The 19678-nt window shown below is 38.6% G+C and overlaps 1 protein-coding gene across 2 annotated transcripts in view; it reads left to right on the forward strand.

Annotated features, from left to right (window-relative positions):
• Nucleotides 1-19678, forward strand: part of LOC124721448 (tyrosine-protein phosphatase 99A-like) — a 524901-nt gene that overhangs the window by 456708 nt on the left and 48515 nt on the right. For both annotated transcript variants that reach the window (XM_047246429.1, XM_047246430.1), the window contains 2 exons: nucleotides 11889-12055; nucleotides 16520-16820. In XM_047246429.1, coding sequence (XP_047102385.1) covers nucleotides 11889-12055; nucleotides 16520-16820 — 468 coding nt within the window. The remainder of the gene's footprint in view (nucleotides 1-11888; nucleotides 12056-16519; nucleotides 16821-19678) is intronic.

The following is a 19678-nucleotide window of genomic DNA, read 5'->3' on the forward strand; positions in this document are numbered from 1 at the left end:
CGTAGAAATGTTGGAACACGTGAGGCAATACTAACCTTACGACTTATCTTAGAAGGAAGATTAAGGAAAGGCAAACCTACGTTTATAGCATTTGTAGACTTAGAGAAAGCTTTTGACAATGTTGACTGGGATACTCTCTTTCAAATTCTAAAGGTGGCAGGGGTAAAATACAGGGAGTGAAAGGCTATTTACAATTTGTACAGAAACCAGTTGGCAGTTGTAAGAGTCGAGGGGCATGGAAGGGAAGGAGTGGTTGGGAAGGGAGTGAGACAGGGTTGTAGCCTCTCCCCGATGTTATTCAATCTGTATATTGAGCAAGCAGTAAAGGAAACAAAAGAAAAATTTGTAGTAGGTATTAAAATCCAGGGAGAAGAAATAAAAACTTTGAGGTTCGCCGATGACATTGTAATTCTGTCAGAGACAGCAAAGGACTTGGAAGAGCAGTTGAACGGAATGGACAGTGTCTTGAAAGGAGGATATAAGATCAACATCAACAAAAGCAAAACAAGAATAATGGAATGTAGTCGAATTAAGTCGGGTGGTGCTGAGGGAATTAGATTAGGAAATGAGACACTTAAAGTAGTAAAGGAGTTTTGCTATTTGGGGAGCAAAATAACTGATGATGGTCGAAGTAGAGAGGATATAAAATGTAGACTGGCAATGGGAAGGAAAGCATTTCTGAAGAAGAGAAATTTGTTAACATCGAGTATAGATTTAAGTGTCAGGAAGTCGTTTCTGAAAGTATTTGTATGGAGTGTAGCCATGTATGGAAGTGAAACATGGACAATAAATAGTTTGGACAAGAAGAGAATAGAAGCTTTCGAAATGTGGTGCTACAGAAGAATGTTGAAGATTAGGTGGGTAGATCACGTAACTAATGAGGAGGTATTGAATAGGATTGGGGAGAAGAGAAGTTTGTGGCACAACTTGACTAGAAGAAGGGATCGGTTGGTAGGACATGTCCTGAGGCATCAAGGGATCACAAATTTAGCATTGGAGGGCAGCGTGGAGGGTAAAAATCGTAGAGGGAGACCAAGAGATGAATACACTAAGCAGATTCAGAGGGATGTAGGTTGTAGTAGGTACTGGGAGATGAAGGAGCTTGCACAGGATAGATTAGCATGGAGAGCTGCATCAAACCAGTCTCAGGACTGAAGACCACAACAACAACAGTAGCTTCACATACAGGAGCTTGTCAGATGCAGTAAATTCTTTTTTTATTATTTAAAATTTATCTTTTGATAATTTTTTATTTCTAAGTTATTATTTTTATCTTTCAATAAAGATTTAAAAATAAAGGAAATGACTGCCTCATCATTTTTATTCATTTAGTTGATTTAAATGCAATTTTTTATTTCCATTCCTTTGTTACATCATTTTAATCATAAATCAACTTCTTCATTTGCTCTTATTTTTCTTCCCGTCATTTATTTTCCACCCAAAACCTTTATTTATGTGTTTCTAATTAATTTTATGTGTTAATTTTTATTTAATTTCCTTTGTTTTATCACCCAGTTTTCTTGTCCACATTATTGCGTTCATTGTATCTATTTCTCTTCAAATATTCATTGAACTTATAAATCCTTCTTTCATTTAAATCTTCATCTGTGCTATTTTTGACCATAGTGCAGTAGCTATTTAGATTAGGTTTTAAATGTTTGTATGAAATTACCATGCAAAAAAAATGCACATATGATAACGAAAAACACATGTTTCACACCACTGCACAGTCAATATAAGTAGGTTATTTGGTCTTTTGGTTTTTAACTGATAGATCAGAATTTTCAAATAATTGAATATCATAATAGATAAATATAATAAAATTCATGTTCACAAAAATTCTGATTGGAAAAAGGTTAGTGTAAAGAAAAAGAGAAACAAATGAAAAAAGTTCTTACGGTGATTAAAATAATGTGACAATGGAATAGAAATAAAAAATTATATTTAAACCGATTGTTGTTGTTGTTGTGGTCTTCAGTTCTGAGACTGGTTTGATGCAGCTCTCCATGCTACTCTATCCTGTGCAAGCTTTTTCATCTCCCAGTACCTACTGCAACCTACATCCTTCTGAATCTGCTTAGTGTATTCATCTCTTGGTCTCCCTCTACGATTTTTACCCTCCACACTGCCCTCCAATACTAAATTGGTGATCCCTTGATGCCTCAGAACATGTCCTACCAACCGATCCCTTCTTCTAGTCAAGTTGTGCCACAAACTCCTCCCCAATCCTATTCAGTACCTCCTCATTACCAATGTGATCTACCCGTGTAATCTTCAGCATTCTTCTGTAGCACCACATTTCGAATTCTTCTATTCTCTTCTTGTCCAAACTATTTATCGTCCATGTTTCACTTCCATACATGGCTACACTCCATACGAATACTTTCAGAAATGACTTCCTGACACTTAAATCTATACTGGATGTTAACAAATTTCTCTTCTTCAGAAACGCTTTCCTTGCCATTGCCAGCCTACATTTTATATCCTCTCTACTTCGACCATCATCAGTTATTTTGCTCCCCAAATAGCAAAACTCCTTTACTACTTTAAGTGCTTCATTTCCTAATCTAATTCCCTCAGCATCACCCGACTTAATTAGACTACATTCCATTATCCTTGTTTTGCTTTTGTTGATGTTCATCTTATATCCTCCTTTCAAGACACTGTCCATTCCATTCAACTGCTCTTCCAAGTCCTTTGCTGTCTCTGACAGAATTACAATGTCATCGGCGAACCTCAAAGTTTTTATTTCTTCTCCATGAATTTTAATACCTACTCCGAATTTTTCTTTTGTTTCCTTTACTGCTTGCTCAATATACAGATTGAACAACATCGGGGAGAGGCTACAACCCTGTCTTACTCCCTTCCCAACCACTGCTTCCCTTTCATGTCCCTCGACTCTTATAACTGCCATCTGGTTTCTGTACAAATTGTAAATAGCCTTTCGCTCCCTGTATTTTACCCCTGCCACCTTTAGAATTTGAAAGAGAGTATTCCAGTCAACATTGTCAAAAGCTTTCTCTAAGTCTACAAATGCTAGAAATGTAGGTTTGCCTTTCCTTAATCTTTCTTCTAAGATAAGTCGTAAGGTCAGTATTGCCTCACGTGTTCCAGTGTTTCTACGGAATCCAAACTGATCTTCCCCGAGGTTGGCTTCTACTAGTTTTTCCATTCGTCTGTAAAGAATTCGTGTTAGTATTTTGCAGCTGTGACTTATTAAGCTGATAGTTCGGTAATTTTCACATCTGTCAACACCTGCTTTCTTTGGGATTGGAATTATTATATTCTTCTTGAAGTCTGAGGGTATTTCGCCTGTTTCATACATCTTGCTCACCAGATGGTAGAGTTTTGTCAGGACTGGCTCTCCCACGGCCGTCAGTAGTTCCAATGGAATATTGTCTACTCCGGGAGCCTTGTTTCGACTCAGGTCTTTCAGTGCTCTGTCAAACTCTTCACGCAGTATCATATCTCCCATTTCATCTTCATCTACATCCTCTTCCATTTCCATAATATTTTCCTCAAGTACATCGCCCTTGTATAGACCCTCTATATACTCCTTCCACCTTTCTGCTTTCCCTTCTTTGCTTAGAACTGGGTTTCCATCTGAGCTCTTGATATTCATACAAGTCGTTCTCTTATCTCCAAAGGTCTCTTTAATTTTCCTGTAGGCGGTATCTATCTTACCCCTAGTGAGATAGGCCTCTACATCCTTACATTTGTCCTCTAGCCATCCCTGCTTAGCCATTTTGCACTTCCTGTCGATCTCATTTTTGAGACGTTTGTATTCCTTTTTGCCTGTTTCACTTACTGCATTTTTATATTTTCTCCTTTCATCAATTAAATTCAATATTTCTTCTGTTACCCAAGGATTTCTACTAGCCCTCGTCTTTTTACCTACTTGATCCTCTGCTGCCTTCACTACTTCATCCCTCAAAGCTACCCATTCTTCTTCTACTGTATTTATTTCCCCCATTCCTGTCAGTTGCTCCCTTATGCTCTCCCTGAATCTCTGTACAACCTCTGGTTCTTTTAGTTTATCCAGGTCCCATCTCCTTAAATTCCCACCTTTTTGCAGTTTCTTCAGTTTTAATCTACAGGTCATAACCAATAGATTGTGGTCAGAGTCCACATCTGCCCCTGGAAATGTCTTACAATTTAAAACCTGGTTCCTAAATCTCTGTCTTACCATTATATAATCTATCTGATACCTTTTAGTATCGCCAGGGTTCTTCCATGTATACAACCTTCTTTCATGATTCTTAAACCAAGTGTTAGTTATGATTATGTTGTGCTCTGTGCAAAATTCGACCAGGCGGCTTCCTCTTTCATTTCTGTCCCCCAATCCATATTCACCTACTATGTTTCCTTCTCTCCCTTTTCCTACACTCGAATTCCAGTCACCCATGACTATTAAATTTTCGACTCCCTTCACAATCTGAATAATTTCTTTTATTTCATCATACATTTCTTCAATTTCTTCGTCATCTGCAGAGCTAGTTGGCATATAAACTTGTACTACTGTAGTAGGCGTGGGCTTCGTATCTATCTTGGCCACAATAATGCGTTCACTATGCTGTTTGTAGTAGCTTACCCGCATTCCTATTTTCCTGTTCATTATTAAACCTACTCCTGCATTACCCCTATTTGATTTTGTGTTTATAACCCTGTAGTCACCTGACCAGAAGTCTTGTTCCTCCTGCCACCGAACTTCACTAATTCCCACTATGTCTAACTTCAACCTATCCATTTCCCTTTTTAAATTTTCTAACCTACCTGCCCGATTAAGGGATCTGACATTCCACGCTCCGATCCGTAGAACGCCAGTTTTCTTTCTCCTGATAACGACATCCTCTTGAGTAGTCCCCGCCCGGAGATCCGAATGGGGGACTATTTTACCTCCGGAATATTTTACCCAAGAGGACGCCATCATCATGTAATCATACAGTAAAGCTGCATGCCCTCGGGAAAAATTACGGCTGTAGTTTCCCCTTGCTTTCAGCCGTTCGCAGTACCAGCACAGCAAGGCCGTTTTGGTTATTGTTACAAGGCCAGATCAGTCAATCATCCAGACTGTTGCCCTTGCAACTACTGAAAAGGCTGCTGCCCCTCTTCAGGAACCACACGTTTGTCTGGCCTCTCAACAGATACCCCTCCGTTGTGGTTGCACCTACGGTACGGCTATCTGTATCGCTGAGGCACGCAAGCCTACCCACCAACGGCAAGGTCCATGGTTCATGGGGGGGTTAAACCGATTAGTTGAATAAAAATAATAATCACAGTCATTTTGATGAGATTCAAACCCACAACCTCTTGAATGTGAAGCTAATATACTATCCATTACACCATACAACCACATTATACAATACACATTTTTAAGGGTATTGAGCATCACACAAAATTCTAAAATTTTTTTGTTAATTACTCACAAACAAGGGCCCAACAGGGTGAAGGGCTGCAGTGTGTGATACCTCGAATCTTAACCTACATCACCATATATTTGGTTTCAAAAGGTCAGTCCCACCACTGGTGGACCTCTCCATGTAAGTACAAAGCTCACATATAATTGCTATAACTATGTTGTAAACAAATTGAACTGTTGAAGGATTAGTCTGCTTACATAGCTCTGAAACAGCTTATGATTTTGTACTGTAGAGTTTGTTATGGGCAATAGCTATTCATGTACAAATCCCAAAGTAGAAAAGAAAAGGCACACACACACACACACACACACACACACACACACACACACACACACACACACACACACAGGGGGGGGGGGGGGGGAGAGAGAGAGAGAGAGAGAGAGAGAGAGAGAGAGAGAGAGAGAGAGAGTTCCTGTTGCCATGGGGAATGGAATAGTTTAGTGTGTACTGCAACTGGGATTTCATTAGACAATTGCACTGACAATTGGTGTAACAGTAGAGCACAGAATTTAGAAGATGCTTGACATTGTAACAAATAATCATGTAACTTGCTTGCTGATGGAAGATGGTGCGGATATCAGCTGAAAATAATTCCACAAAGGAAAATAAAAACTGTTTATTCAGTTCTTTTTATTTATTTTTCTTCATCTGTTCAACTGTATTTACTGTTTTCTAGTATACATCCTATCAACTTCAAATCCAAATGGCTCCTTATTGATGTACATCCACAGCATATACAGGGTGTTTCATTTTCCACCTTGTACAAATTCTAGGGATTGATCGATGAGAGGAAATGGAACAGGAAAGGTCTGATGAACTTATCTGGAAATGCATGATTCCCTTGTCAGAGACCATTTCTTCAATTATGCTTTGTTACAGAGACTGTGGTCTAATATGTGCTGTACCATGTAGCCACGGTTACAGTATGCATGGTTTCCTCCTAGAGGGTGGTACTGTTTCTCATGTCATGCCCTAGCACCCTCTGCTGCCATAGTCAATGGTAATGTTGTGTCAGATTTGCTTCTCATGCTGACTCATCTTGTAGTGGACATGATACAGCATTGTACACAATATGAAACTTCCTGGCAGATTAAAACTGTGTGCCCGACCGAGTCTCGAACTCAGGACCTTTGCCTTTCGCGGGCAAGTGCTCTACCATCTGAGCTACCGAAGCACGACTCACGCCCGGTACTCACAGCTTTACTTCTGCCAGTATTCCAACATGGTATTAACTTACAGAAAGGCAAATGGCAATGTGCGGTGGTCAGCAAGGTTGTATCAGGAGACCTATCCCTGCCAACAACAATCATACCATTCAATGTTTGGAACTATGTTTTGCTGTTTGACTGAGACAGCGTCATTTCAGGAAGCAGGAAATCATGAAGGATGTACCCGAAATGTTCAGACACCAGACTTGAAGGAAAATGTGATTAACACTGTCGAAGGTGACCACCGTGTCAGTACCAGGCTGTTGGCCTGCCAGTACAGGGTAAGCCGGACGAGAGTGATGTACATTCTCCATGACTATTGTTACTACCTGTGTCACTTACAATGTGTGCAGGGCTTACTAGTGACAGACTTTCCACATCGGGAGCAGTTTTGTCACTGGTTTCTTCACACGACAACCATGATTCTGGGATTTATGTCATCCATCCTATTCACAGTTGAGGCCACCTTTATGTGGCTTGGTATTTTCAACTTTCATAATGGTCATCTGTGGGGTAGTATGTAGAACTCCCATGGTATGGTGACAGCAAATCATCAGCATCAGTGCAGCTGGAATGTGTGGGTCAGGATAATTGGTGACTGTGTTTTGGGACCAGTCTTCCTTCCACATTGCCTAACAGGCTGGAACTATTGGCATTTCTAGTGGGTGACTTTACCTCCCCTGCTGGAAGAAGTGCCATTGATGATTTGAAGGATTACGTGACTGTCTCATGATGGTGCTCCAGCCCACTTTGCCGTTAATGTCCAGATGCATCTCAGTCACGTCTTCCCTGGTCGATGGATCAGATGAGGGGGTCCAGCTGCATGGCCTGCTTGTTCACTGGTTCTCAACCTGTGCGATTCTGGTTATGGGGCCATCTCAAAAGCACCATGTGTGCAGAGCCATTGAAGATGTGGAGTCAAAGGAGTAGTGTATTAATGCTGCCTTTAACACTGTTCAGATGCAGTCTGACTGATGCGAACATGTGAGACGGAATGTACTGTGGGATGTACACACATACGTTGAGGCACATGGAAACCATTTTCACCACATACTGTAACTGTGGCTGCATGGCAGCTTACATATTGGACCGCAGTCTCTGTAATTATGTATGATTGAATAAATTGTCTCTAGCATGGAAACCATACATTTCCAGACATAAGTTCATTAGACCTTTTTTGTTCTGTATCCTCTGATCAGTCAGTTCCTAGAGTTTGTACACTGCAGAGAAAATTACTCTGTATAACATGATGACTGGCGTGAGACAATGGCTATCAACTGACTGTCACAACCAAACTGCTAGTTCAGCCAGTGCTGCATAGTGAGCATTGTAACAGCTTACAACATATCAGAACTTTTTTCTCCCACTGCATCAAATAGAGCTCATATGTTGTTCTTAGTGAGGATAAATCATCAGACCTGATTGTTACAACTGGAAAAAACCAACAACATCTTTATAGCAACTAATGGTGTCTCCAGCATTAGGAGATGAAATTTTAGACACACAAATGTGCTTTAGACCAAGGAGCTCTAGCAAAAATTAGCAAGGATGTATGTACTAGCCATGAAGATCTGTAATGTATCATTGGCATATATGGCCATTAACTTGTTATTGTCATCAAAAAATTCTGAAAGAGCTATGAGGAACCACTACTTGTGCCTACCGATACAACGACAACTTCATTATGAGTACTTTTTCATTTCTCAAACAATGATTGGACCATGTTACTGGAATAATTGAAAAGAGAAGAAAAAAAAGGTTGTCGTGATGACTTTCTGTAGTATGAAAATTATCTCAGCAGTTATGCACTTGAAAGTCAACATTTTTGAAAGCCACGATGCTGGGGGAGAGATTTCAGTAACTTCTCAAATTCCTCCAATTTAAAAAATCATCCCAAGCTGAATGCCTGCCAGCTGATAAGAGCTTTCATGTTTCTGAATTTTGGAAGAAGTTAATTGTAAATTTTGTTTGTTTGCTGTTATCATCAACGAAATATAACCAAAAATTCACAGTTACTTCAAAGTAAAACACAGTGCAGTTCACTCAGTTCATGGCCAACAAATTAGATAAATAGTCTCAAAGTCTGAATTGCTGCTCATGTGCAGACAAAATACATGTGTGACACATTTGTTTATGTTAGTAAGGAGAATGCATATCCAGGAAAACAAATATTTGGAGACCATCTTTTAATGTGCCTCATGGAACCATTTCCAAACCAAAAACTAAATGAGATGGCAGATAATATGTTTATTTCTCTAGCTTGCTAAGAAATTTAAGAGAGAAGAGCCAGGTTAGTGGCAACAATAAGGAAGTTTCAATTCAGAATCCTTGATAATGGGAAGAAGATTATTAGGGAAGTATGCTTCACCACCATCTATGACTAATTGCCAAGAGAGACAGCACATTTATTTATTTATTGAATGTACATCAATGAATGTACAAGGGTTGGAACTTTAATAGTGGCAACTATTTCCTTACAGCTCATACAAAATAGATACATGTTTCTAAGTTTTACTGACCTTCAAAGTAGTCACCAGCATTGTATATAACCCATTGTCAGCAATGTGGAAGTCATAGGATACTTTTAGCAGTGCCAGGTTTGTTGACAGTTTGATTGGCGTGGTCTATAGCCCACCAAATTTGTAGCAGTTCTGAAGCTAATGCCATGAAGAGTTTCCTTCAGTTTAGAAATCAAGTTGACCTTACGAGGGCTTAAGTCATGGGAGTGCAGTAGATGGTATAGCGCTTAGCAGCCCCATCAGCCAAACAAATCCGTAACAACTTGCACTGTACATGCTTGAGCATTGTCCTGCAAAATGACGGTCATATCCTGCAGAAAGTGTCATCACCTCTGTCTCTATGCTGTTCAGTTTTGGAACACAACTTACGACCAGCTTAGAGACAGAAGTGATGACACTTTCTGCAGGACCTGACCATCATTTTTGCAGGACAATGCTCAAGCACGTACAGAGCAAGCTGTTACTGACTAGTTTCACTGATGGGGCTACTAAATGCTGTACCACCTACTGCACTCCCCTGACTTAGGCCCTTGTGAGTTCAACTCGATTTCTAAACTGAAGGAAACGCTTCACGGCATTCACTTCAGAACTGCTACAAATTTGTCAAGTAATAGACTGCTCTGCTCGAACTGTCAACACAACTGGCACTGCTAAGAGTATCCTACGACTTCCACATCGCTGGCAACGGGTTATACACAATGCTGGTGACTACTTTGCAGGTCAGTAAAACTTTGGAACACGTATTTATTTTCTATGAGTTGTAAATAAATAGTTGTCACTAATGAAGTTCCAACCCTCGTACAGCAACGAAAGAAAAACAAGTTTGTAATTTTCAAGTACTTCACATACTGAAACAGGAATAGCAAAAGAGGAAACCAGGAACTGTGACTTCTATAAAAATAAACAGTAGAGGTTTGTTGTCAAATGGCACCCCCCCCCCCCCCCCCAATAATATAAACCTATTAAAATTGTTTCATGAAGGAAATGGCCTATGTATTGCAGTAAATGCTGCATTCATCTAGAACACAGTAACAAACCAAAAAATTAAAATACAGTAAGTCATTCTTCATATATTAAATGAGCTGAGCAGAGAAAAATATTATGGGGAACAGCATAGAGGAGGCCAGAAGACAGAAGAAGTTGCAGGATGAAGTTAAATGAAGAAACAGAAGTAATGTTAAATCAGCATCTCCAAATAGAAGACAACTAACAACCCCTCTGAGAAGTACCACAAAACTGTGTGCAAAAAATGTGCATATAATTAGCAATTTTATGTGCAAAATATGTGTAGAGCTTACAGTGACGTGTTATGAGCAATACACTAAAGCCAAGTGCTGAAATATAAACTTCATGTTCTAATTGCACATAGACTGAACTTATAACAATAAAATTACATCCTAATCACTATAAATTTGAGCAATTTTTAGGATAGTATAGTTGATCTGATCCTCAGCACATTCTGTGTATTTTGTTAATGACAGACAAAAATAATCACAGTGTGGGATAATATTGATGACTTTATAAGAAGGCTTGCTCAAAAGAAATTCCTCTGAATTTTTTTGTGTGAGTACACTTAATGCTTTTTAAATAAAACAGACATTATTAACATTCTAAATCTTCGTTATTCATTTCTACATATTAATATATATCAGCATAGTTACTCTGGTGATTAACACATTTCTTCCAACAAGAAACAAGTTTGTTGACACCATCAGCGTAGAATGTTTGACTTTGTTGACAGAGCCACAAACTCATATCTATTTGCACCACTTCAGCACTATCAAAGTGAAGTCTTGAAGATGTACTTTAAGTTTTGGAAACAGATGAAAACCATATGAGGCTAAGTCAGGTTGTTGCAGGTGTCACAGTGCTAGTGTGTGGTCTGGCATTGTAATGCTGAAGGGGAGGGTGCTCCATGTGTGGATGAACTCTTCTGCAGTTAGAAACTTGATTATCGCACACTGTTTTTCACACACCAACATAGTTACTTTACACACTACCATGTTACATACTACAATTTTGAGCCCTCTAATGATAGAGAGCTGCAAATATGTAGACATGGAGAACAATGATTCAGAATGTTAATAACATTTGTTTTATTTAAAAAGCCTTAAGAGTTATCATATAAAAAATTCAAAGGTTCAACCTTTCAGAACACCCTCATATATAAATTAGACACAGATAAATTGAAATGACTCCTTCCCTCTATTATAAAAGCATTACTTTCTCTGATAATGTAGTGTTAAATAGTTTAAGAGCAGCCACTGAAATATGTGGTGTATGCATACAATTTATTTGCAATGTATCAACATGTTCCACACCATAATGAACTACATGCATATGGTTTATGGAACAGGCAACAAACTAAATTATGTGAGTAACTGATAACATCACATTACATTAATACTTGTTCCATAAATCATGAATATGGTATTTTGTAATGATGTGGAACATGTCAGTTTAACATAAGATTTCTTTACATCAGTTGCTCCTTCATATATAAAAGTTCATCTTTTGAATAGAAGGAGTAATCAATCAGAAATTCTTTTAATTTGTTTGTAAATGCTAGTTGCCTATCTGTCAGACTTTTAATGCTATTTGGTAAATGACCAAAGACTATGTGGCAGCATAATTTATCCCTGTGTGTGCTAAAATCAAATTTAAATCTGTAGTAACTCTTATATTGCCTGTACAATGATTATATTAACATGTTTTCTCTTGTTTTCATGCATTTGCAGCTAAAGAAGAAGAAGCACAGCCTGTGTGAGAGGCTTGTGTATCAGTATCACTACACAAACTGGCCTGATCATGGTACACCAGATCACCCACTACCTGTGCTTAGCTTTGTTAAAAAATCATCAGCTGCCAATCCACCAGAGGCTGGCCCTATCATAGTTCATTGCAGGTGTGTATAAAAGCACTATCTATCATGTATAGCAAAATCTGTTCACTATACTGATGATATCTATACAAATTAAATTATTATACAGGTAAAAAGTGTAGAAAAAATAGAAGAAAACAGGTATTTTATGATGCCATTGTTAACTGCAATCAAGCCATTTCTATGTGAGTTTATCAGATCAGAGACACATGTATGTGTGTTCCTGACCTATTACTCAGTATAATGTTTTAATAAAAATCAATAATTCTCTGCTACTGACTCCTGAAGAACAATAATCAAACCAATATACAAAAATCAAGAATTTACTGATTCAGTTACTTTTATTTTAAACACTTCTCTCTGTTCCAATGGTCATGCCATCGTGAGGTGTGCCAAGAAGATTTTATGTTGTGGAATGTATCTGTGACACATGCATGTGTCATCTATTTGGTAGACAGTGATGCAGAAAGAACATTATATCACAAGTAAAAAGTGACTGAAGCAATATATAAATGATGAATTTGTGTATTATCTAATTAGTTTATGTCCATTACAAATAGTCCTTTATGCACAAAATATTTCTTAAATGATAGCATGATAATTTGATAATTAAAAACATACCCTATAAGATTATTTGGCACTGGATCCAGATTAGGGAATAAGTGGAATATGCCACACTATGAACATTTTCCCCCATACATAGCGAATGTATGATAGTGTAGTCATGACGATGCAACACAGTCCTGGACATGTTTAAAATAAATGCACCACATCTCTCTCTGCAACTTCCTAGACTTAGCAGCTGCTTGTTATGGTGTATGTTAAAAATGATATCAAATATCAGCATGTCTGTCATTTGTCAAATGTGACACTCCAAAATGTGTGCAAGACATAGTGGCCCCTGACAGCATATTCGGGCATCATTTAAAAATGGGAAGTATGTGACAGTTGCCTGGTAACCTGTTTACAGTACACATGCCTTTGGATATATTCACTTTCTCATTGTAGCCCAAGACATAAACAATTCAGTACCATTTTCCAAAAGTAATTTCAGAACACTGTGCAGGATGAACTGCAAATATGATGTGATGGGTTACTGTTGTTACCATTGAAAGCCAAGACTGCTACAAATTGAAAATAATTCCAGAAGAAATTTGTACTTTGAGGAAGCAAAACATTTCACCAGTCAGGTGTGTGCCAGATCCCAAAGCTTCAGCACTAGCCGGCAGTGTCACTTTCAGTAACTGTTCTATATAGTTTATGCATTGCTGTTAATTTAATTTTTTAAGGTGGTTCTGTTTCAAAGTAAGCAACAACTAATTTTTGGCTTAATTCTTTATTTCTCATTAGCTAGGTTCAAAAACAGATATGACCAGGGATGTCCTCTGTGGGGCCATGCTGTAGAGCTGAACTTGATGATGAAGGTGAATTGGCAGTTGTCAGCTGGCTTCATATGCCCACTGAAAATTATGCAGGTGATGTACTGGCAATCACAAATGTGATGTGAAAATTCCCAACTGCAGTTGGTGTCAGCATGGTCCTCAGAGAATCACAATATAGTGCCAGATGGTCACTCGATGGTGTCTAACAGGTTATGACCACATATAGAGTTAGTTTTATGTGGCAAATGGCTTCTAACTAACAGATTAGTGCCTGGAATCTGCCACTATTCTCAGTTTTTCCTGTGAAGACAGACAGAAATGATGAGGCCAGCCAACCTAAATTGGACAGTGTCAATATAGATGTCTATTTGCAGCATTGTTCTGAGGACTGCTCTGGATTTTCTCATCTGCACTTGATTGAAAAGCTTAAACCAAAGACTATCAATTCTGTGATGAGGTTGACTGGAGATTCTTTGATCTGAACTACAGGTTGGAGACTTGCAGAGTCGCTCTGCATGGCCCAAGGTGTGCAGTACACACCTGACTGCATGTGGAATGCACTTTTTTAAAGCAAAACATTGATATCCCAGTATAAAAACAAATGTTAGATATACCAATTATTAATAATAATCCCCTTTTACTCAATGGCCTGGTGCAAATATTTCAATTAGATGCTACTTCAGCAACTTGCGTGTCCCTTACCTGTCCCAGTAATTCTACCATGGAAAGAGGACTGACAGTTTAATGTTGAATACAAACCACATGCTGTTCATGGTGAATCTTGGTGTCATCAAGAGATGGGTGCTAGATAAAGCCAGACTGAAATATTCTGTGTTCCAACCAGGATCCAGTCCTTCAGTTTGCAGGCACATGCTTTACCAGTCTTGACAAACAGACCAGGTATAAAATGCATAGGACAAGAAAAGTAATAGTTGTTAACATCTAGAACATTCAGGTCCCATGACATGCTAGGAACTAAGTTAGGTAAACCTGAAGTATAATATAAAGAAATTTTCAACAAAACATGAAATGTGTATTGGAAGGATAGATTAGGGGCCTCACATTGTGAAGTCTTTATTCTAACAGGCGGAAACATTAGGCCTAGTGAGATCCAAAACAAATTCATCTGGGTACTTAATGGACAAGAGCTACCAGGTTCTGTGGTTCTGTATTAATAATCATATGTTTCTACCAGTTGCCTTTCAACGATTGCCTAAACTTAGTAGCATGGAAATATCTTGTGCATGTAGCAATAATAGGCAATGAAAATAATTTTCTTCTATCAATGGGAAAAACTGCTTGGTAATACGAAACAGCTGTTTGAAGTAATACTGAACATATCCTTAGACAATTTTCTCAAACAACTAGTTCAACAGCCTATAGGTGAAATAAATGTTTTAAACTTCTTAGCTATAATAGACCATCTCCCAACTGCTTCACACTGCTCTCTGACATTGCTGTGCTTCTCTCTGAAACTTGCTTTAAGTTTGTCAGCTTCTGTATCCTCATCCACAATGTTATCTCAGCAGGCTCTGTAAGTCCTAGCTGTCAACACTACCTGGGCAACATTTGTCTGCCCTTGTATTCGTGTCATACTCTCCTGTTGTCTCTCTGTTCCCCTACCATTCACACCCATTCATTTATTTGCACACCATACTCCATAAATCTCATAATCAAGGAGAGCCTTTATTCCCTCTTTCAACCCTCTGCTCTGTTCCAGACACTCACTCACTGCAGTCAGGTTGCAGGAGTGGGAGAATGAAGCTCTGCTTGTGTGTTTGCTTATGGTCTTGTTTATATACCTGCCATCTGCTCAGCTCACTTTTTTTCTTCATTCTGTTGTTTGTATTCCATTCAGAATTTTATACATTACAGAGAACTAGTTTGTACATGCACTTTGTACTGCACTCTGAAAGTCCTTGTTAAACTTACACATATAGAGCTGTAGAAGAGAAATAGAAGCTGTATATTATTGTTTACTAGCAGCATTCTTTTGTACCTTTCCAGAAGCAAAAGAAGTTTGTGTGACCACATGCGAGATTTAATGATTCAGAGTTAATTTTGTGACACTTGTTCAGTATTAAATACAGCCAGACTTTGGCCTTGGATAGTTCCATTTTTGGATGACTTTGGTCAGGACCATATTGAAAGTGTGCTTGGTTAAATACCAAGACTTCTACAGTTCTTATTGCAGGGTTAGGAACCTTCACCAAGTACTGTGTTTCATTTGATCTGTGTATTTCATTGTTTCTTTGTCCATTGTAGGTAATAAGTGGACTTTTGAGATTTTCTGCAAACACAAATGTAGAGACACTGTGAAATGCTATCACTTAAGTGTTATACTGAAATTATTAATAAGATGATTAACATGACTTCTGAATTGTGAGTGCATCAGATGTAAAAATTTATTTATTTCATAGTGTTGTTACACACTTTCAGAGAAGAGAACAAAGTAAAATTAATATATGAGGATACTTTAGTACTGTAAGTTCCCTAACTTGCTGCCTCTCTAAGGATGGGTATAATATCCTTCATTGTATCCCACCAACACATATTCATCTGCAACTCATGCAAGGAAGTATTTTTGATTTGGTGTAAACAAAACTTCGGTCCATTGATGGGAAGGTAAATAAAAAAACACACCATTCAGTTCTTTACGTACTTAAAGCTATGCTACAGCTGCAATCCACACTGGGTTCAAATCATCAATGGAATGTTTTAATGGAGCTATATATTGAAAATGGGATAAAATGGAGCTGTTAATCACTGCAAGGGAAAAAGGTTCACAAAAGCTGACTAAATAAAAGTTTAGAATGCATAACAGTGTGGCCAAACCACTAAAATAATGACAGAAATTACACATTTTTATGCTGAAACTGGCAGTTCAGTTTGTTTCATTGGTAATAAAAAAATTTCTACTTGAGAACTTTTAAAATCCTTGAAATCCAAAAGCTTTCCATCTGTAAATCTAATTTTAGTGTTTTTAGTGTTAGTGACAATGGTGGAGTTTCTTTTGTTTTATTAATGTCAAATATTTCAGTCAATTTCTTGTAATTTCAGTTATATACAGTAAAATAACCTAATAATAAATGTTTCTTCTTTCCAGTGCTGGAGTTGGTAGAACTGGTACATACATAGTTCTCGATGCCATGCTGAAACAGATACAAGCAAAGGGAGAAGTTAACATATTTGGCTTTTTACGTCATATCCGTACTCAGAGGAACTTCTTGGTTCAGACGGAAGAACAATATATATTTATTCATGATGCTCTTCTTGAAGCTATTGAAAGTGGAGAGACTAACATCAGTCAGACTTCTCTGTCTCAGTATGTACAACAACTTCAATTCTGTGATACTGATGACGAGCAGAAACCGGATCAAATAGAGATGTTGGATTTACAGTTTCGGGTATGAGTATAGACTGTAATTTCTTAGTTGTTACAAAAAAAAATATTACTTTTGTGTCATTAAAGTTGCCTGTTAGAAAATAATTTTCATCGAAAGTAGATAATTTATTAGTACATGAACAAAATTAAGCTCTTCAAAAAACGTTTGTTAGGATCCTCATGACTTGCACAATTTTTGCTATTTTGAATGGGAAGCTCATTGTCAGTACTGTTTTGACCGCAGGTAGTAATTAGGTGGAGCCGCTTGTGTAATGGAGCTAAAAACATCAGTGCACATCAGTAGAGCATACAGTGCCATTTTTATACACTGTTCAGTCTTCAACATGCTTCAGAAAGTCATTTCAAGCTCAGGCCATCCACACATTCTCACTTTATGGCAAGAAGGTTTGTCACAATGGGAAATTGCCCACTGTATTTGTGTACACCACGGGAACATGATACAGATATATAAACATTGCCACAAGACATAAATCATAGAATGTACAACTTTTGTTGGACGTCCTCATTCAAAATCACCAGCTGATGTCAGCTACACATAAATTATGGCTCGTACAGACCCAAAGGAGAATGCAACAGAGCTACACTCAGGATTTTTGGAGTAATTTGGAGGGCTGTGTTGAGTCATACAATAAGCAACTGACTCCATGCAGTCAATTTAGCCTCTGAACATCCATTACAAACTAGAGTACAAAATCCCCACCATGATGGAGTGTGAAGAAGACAGGTAATGAAACATTAGGCATGGAACCTGGATCTGTGTCAGTGGGTTCTCTTCACCGATGAGGGCAGGAATTGTCTGACTCCTGATGATCATTGTAGGATTGTGTGCAGGTTTCTAGGTACTGATCCACATCTCAGGCATGCAGTCTCATGGGTTCAGCAACATCACGTTTTGGCTCAGTATCCTATATGTCTGTCAGAGGCCTCTAATCTCTATCAAGGATAATTTGGAGGCTGTGAACTATGGGGATGATATCCCCCAGCTTATTATATAGCCCTCCAGTCAACATTTCAGTGGTGGGTTCAGCTTTTGAGATGATGATGATGTGTGAACACACTTTGGCCACTTGGTGAACACCACCCTCCTGGAGGTAGGAATTGTGGTGCATGCAGGACTACATCCCTGCATATTCAGCCACTGCAGTAATGGATATTGTGGACCAGGTGTGGCCCCTGCATCACATCAGAGGATATTTATTGATAGAAGAATCACTGAGTTGTTTGCTGTGAAGCCTCCTGTAGCTGCCATGGCGTTTGGGGGCACATGCTATGCCACTACAGGGTGTGCAGGTTGCGGTACATGGCACTGCAGTTGCAGGCCCATATTCGCATCATCAAGGATGTATGTCCACATGATACTGTGTGTGTAGTATGCTGCGGGTGCCTACTTAAGTCAGCACTCCATCCTCTGAGAGCCAGTTATACTCTGGGCTCTGACTGACTGACAGCCACTTCGTGTCCCCAATGCAGACCTGATGCCTGAAACTGCCACTGCCTGCCGAGATGTAGTCTTGCCCTCACTGTGAGCCCTGTATGATGCTGAACTTCAGTCAGCTGCTCCCAAGGGAACCACCCCACAGGATCTGCATGTGACTTTCCCATGAGCTCATCACTTCAAAGGACTGTGTTGTTATTGGACCTTGCTGCTCATCAATGGACTGCCTATGAGTGCCCAGCCTGCCCATGAGCTGCCAGACTCATGGGACTGTAGTATTGTATTATTACTTATCCTCCCTGATCCTTGCCACACTGAAATTTATGGACGTCATCCTAGTGTGCACCTGTTAGGCTTTGTTGGCGATCAACGTTTCTATTATCACATTGTGTGGGTATTGGTTCTCTGAAGCTGCACATAATTTATTGATGATAACAAGCAGCTGTTATTGCAAAGTGTGTATGTTAGCATTTGCTTGTCAACAACTCAGCTAAAGGGTAATAAAGGAATTTACTGAAAGAAATGCTTCGTGGTATTTGTTACAATGAACCCGATTGAGCATGCTTGGGATCAGTTGAAATGTGCAGTACATCATTGTAATAACCCTGCAAACATCTTGGATGATGTCAGAGTGGTCACTGTCTGAGAGTGGGGTGTGCTTGATTAGGAGTGCCTCAATCACCTACTGGCAGTATGCTAAGGAATATTCCAGCATATCACTATGCACAAAGTAGAGCAAAACATTTAATACAGTTTTTTATTTCTCTGATGTGCAAAGGCATTCATTTCTGAACAGACATAATTCATTTTGGTGATTTTTTTTGTTTGTTTGTTTGTTAGTAAAGTTATTTTTGTAACTTCATGAGCCGTATTATTCATTCCTTGTATCCTATGAATCCAAGCCATGCATGTTTATATATTTGCAGGTGGTGTAACACTTTTTTTTACTGGTTTATGAAAAACAGTTATTTATCTTACAATTAATAGCATGTGTAGAATTTAAAAGAAGTTGATTATATTGTCATGTCATAATAAGAATTGCATCCAAATCCAAAAGCAAGGTTGTCAATGAAGTAGAACACTTAGCACTGAAAGTACATTTACTACGAACACCATCATACAGATAGAAGAGAACACAACTCCCGTATTGAGAATGCTACTGTTTAGACAGACATCAAAATTTTAGAATGTACAAACATAAGAAATTTTGAGAAAATTTCAGAAATTATCAATACCAAATTACAAATGACTGGTGCTTGAGTTTCAGCTGGTGACCCATAGTGCGCTAGCGAGCAATGCTAACCACTGCACTGCACTGTATGCCATACAGCTCATGCATTTGTTCCCTCTCCTGGAGCAATGACAAGTCACTGTTTCAGAAGTTCTTATTAGAGCTGGATCTAGATCTTGTCAAAGGTCATGTG

This window comes from Schistocerca piceifrons, chromosome X (assembly GCF_021461385.2).
Source record: "Schistocerca piceifrons isolate TAMUIC-IGC-003096 chromosome X, iqSchPice1.1, whole genome shotgun sequence".
Classification (NCBI taxonomy): Eukaryota; Metazoa; Arthropoda; class Insecta; order Orthoptera; family Acrididae; genus Schistocerca; species Schistocerca piceifrons.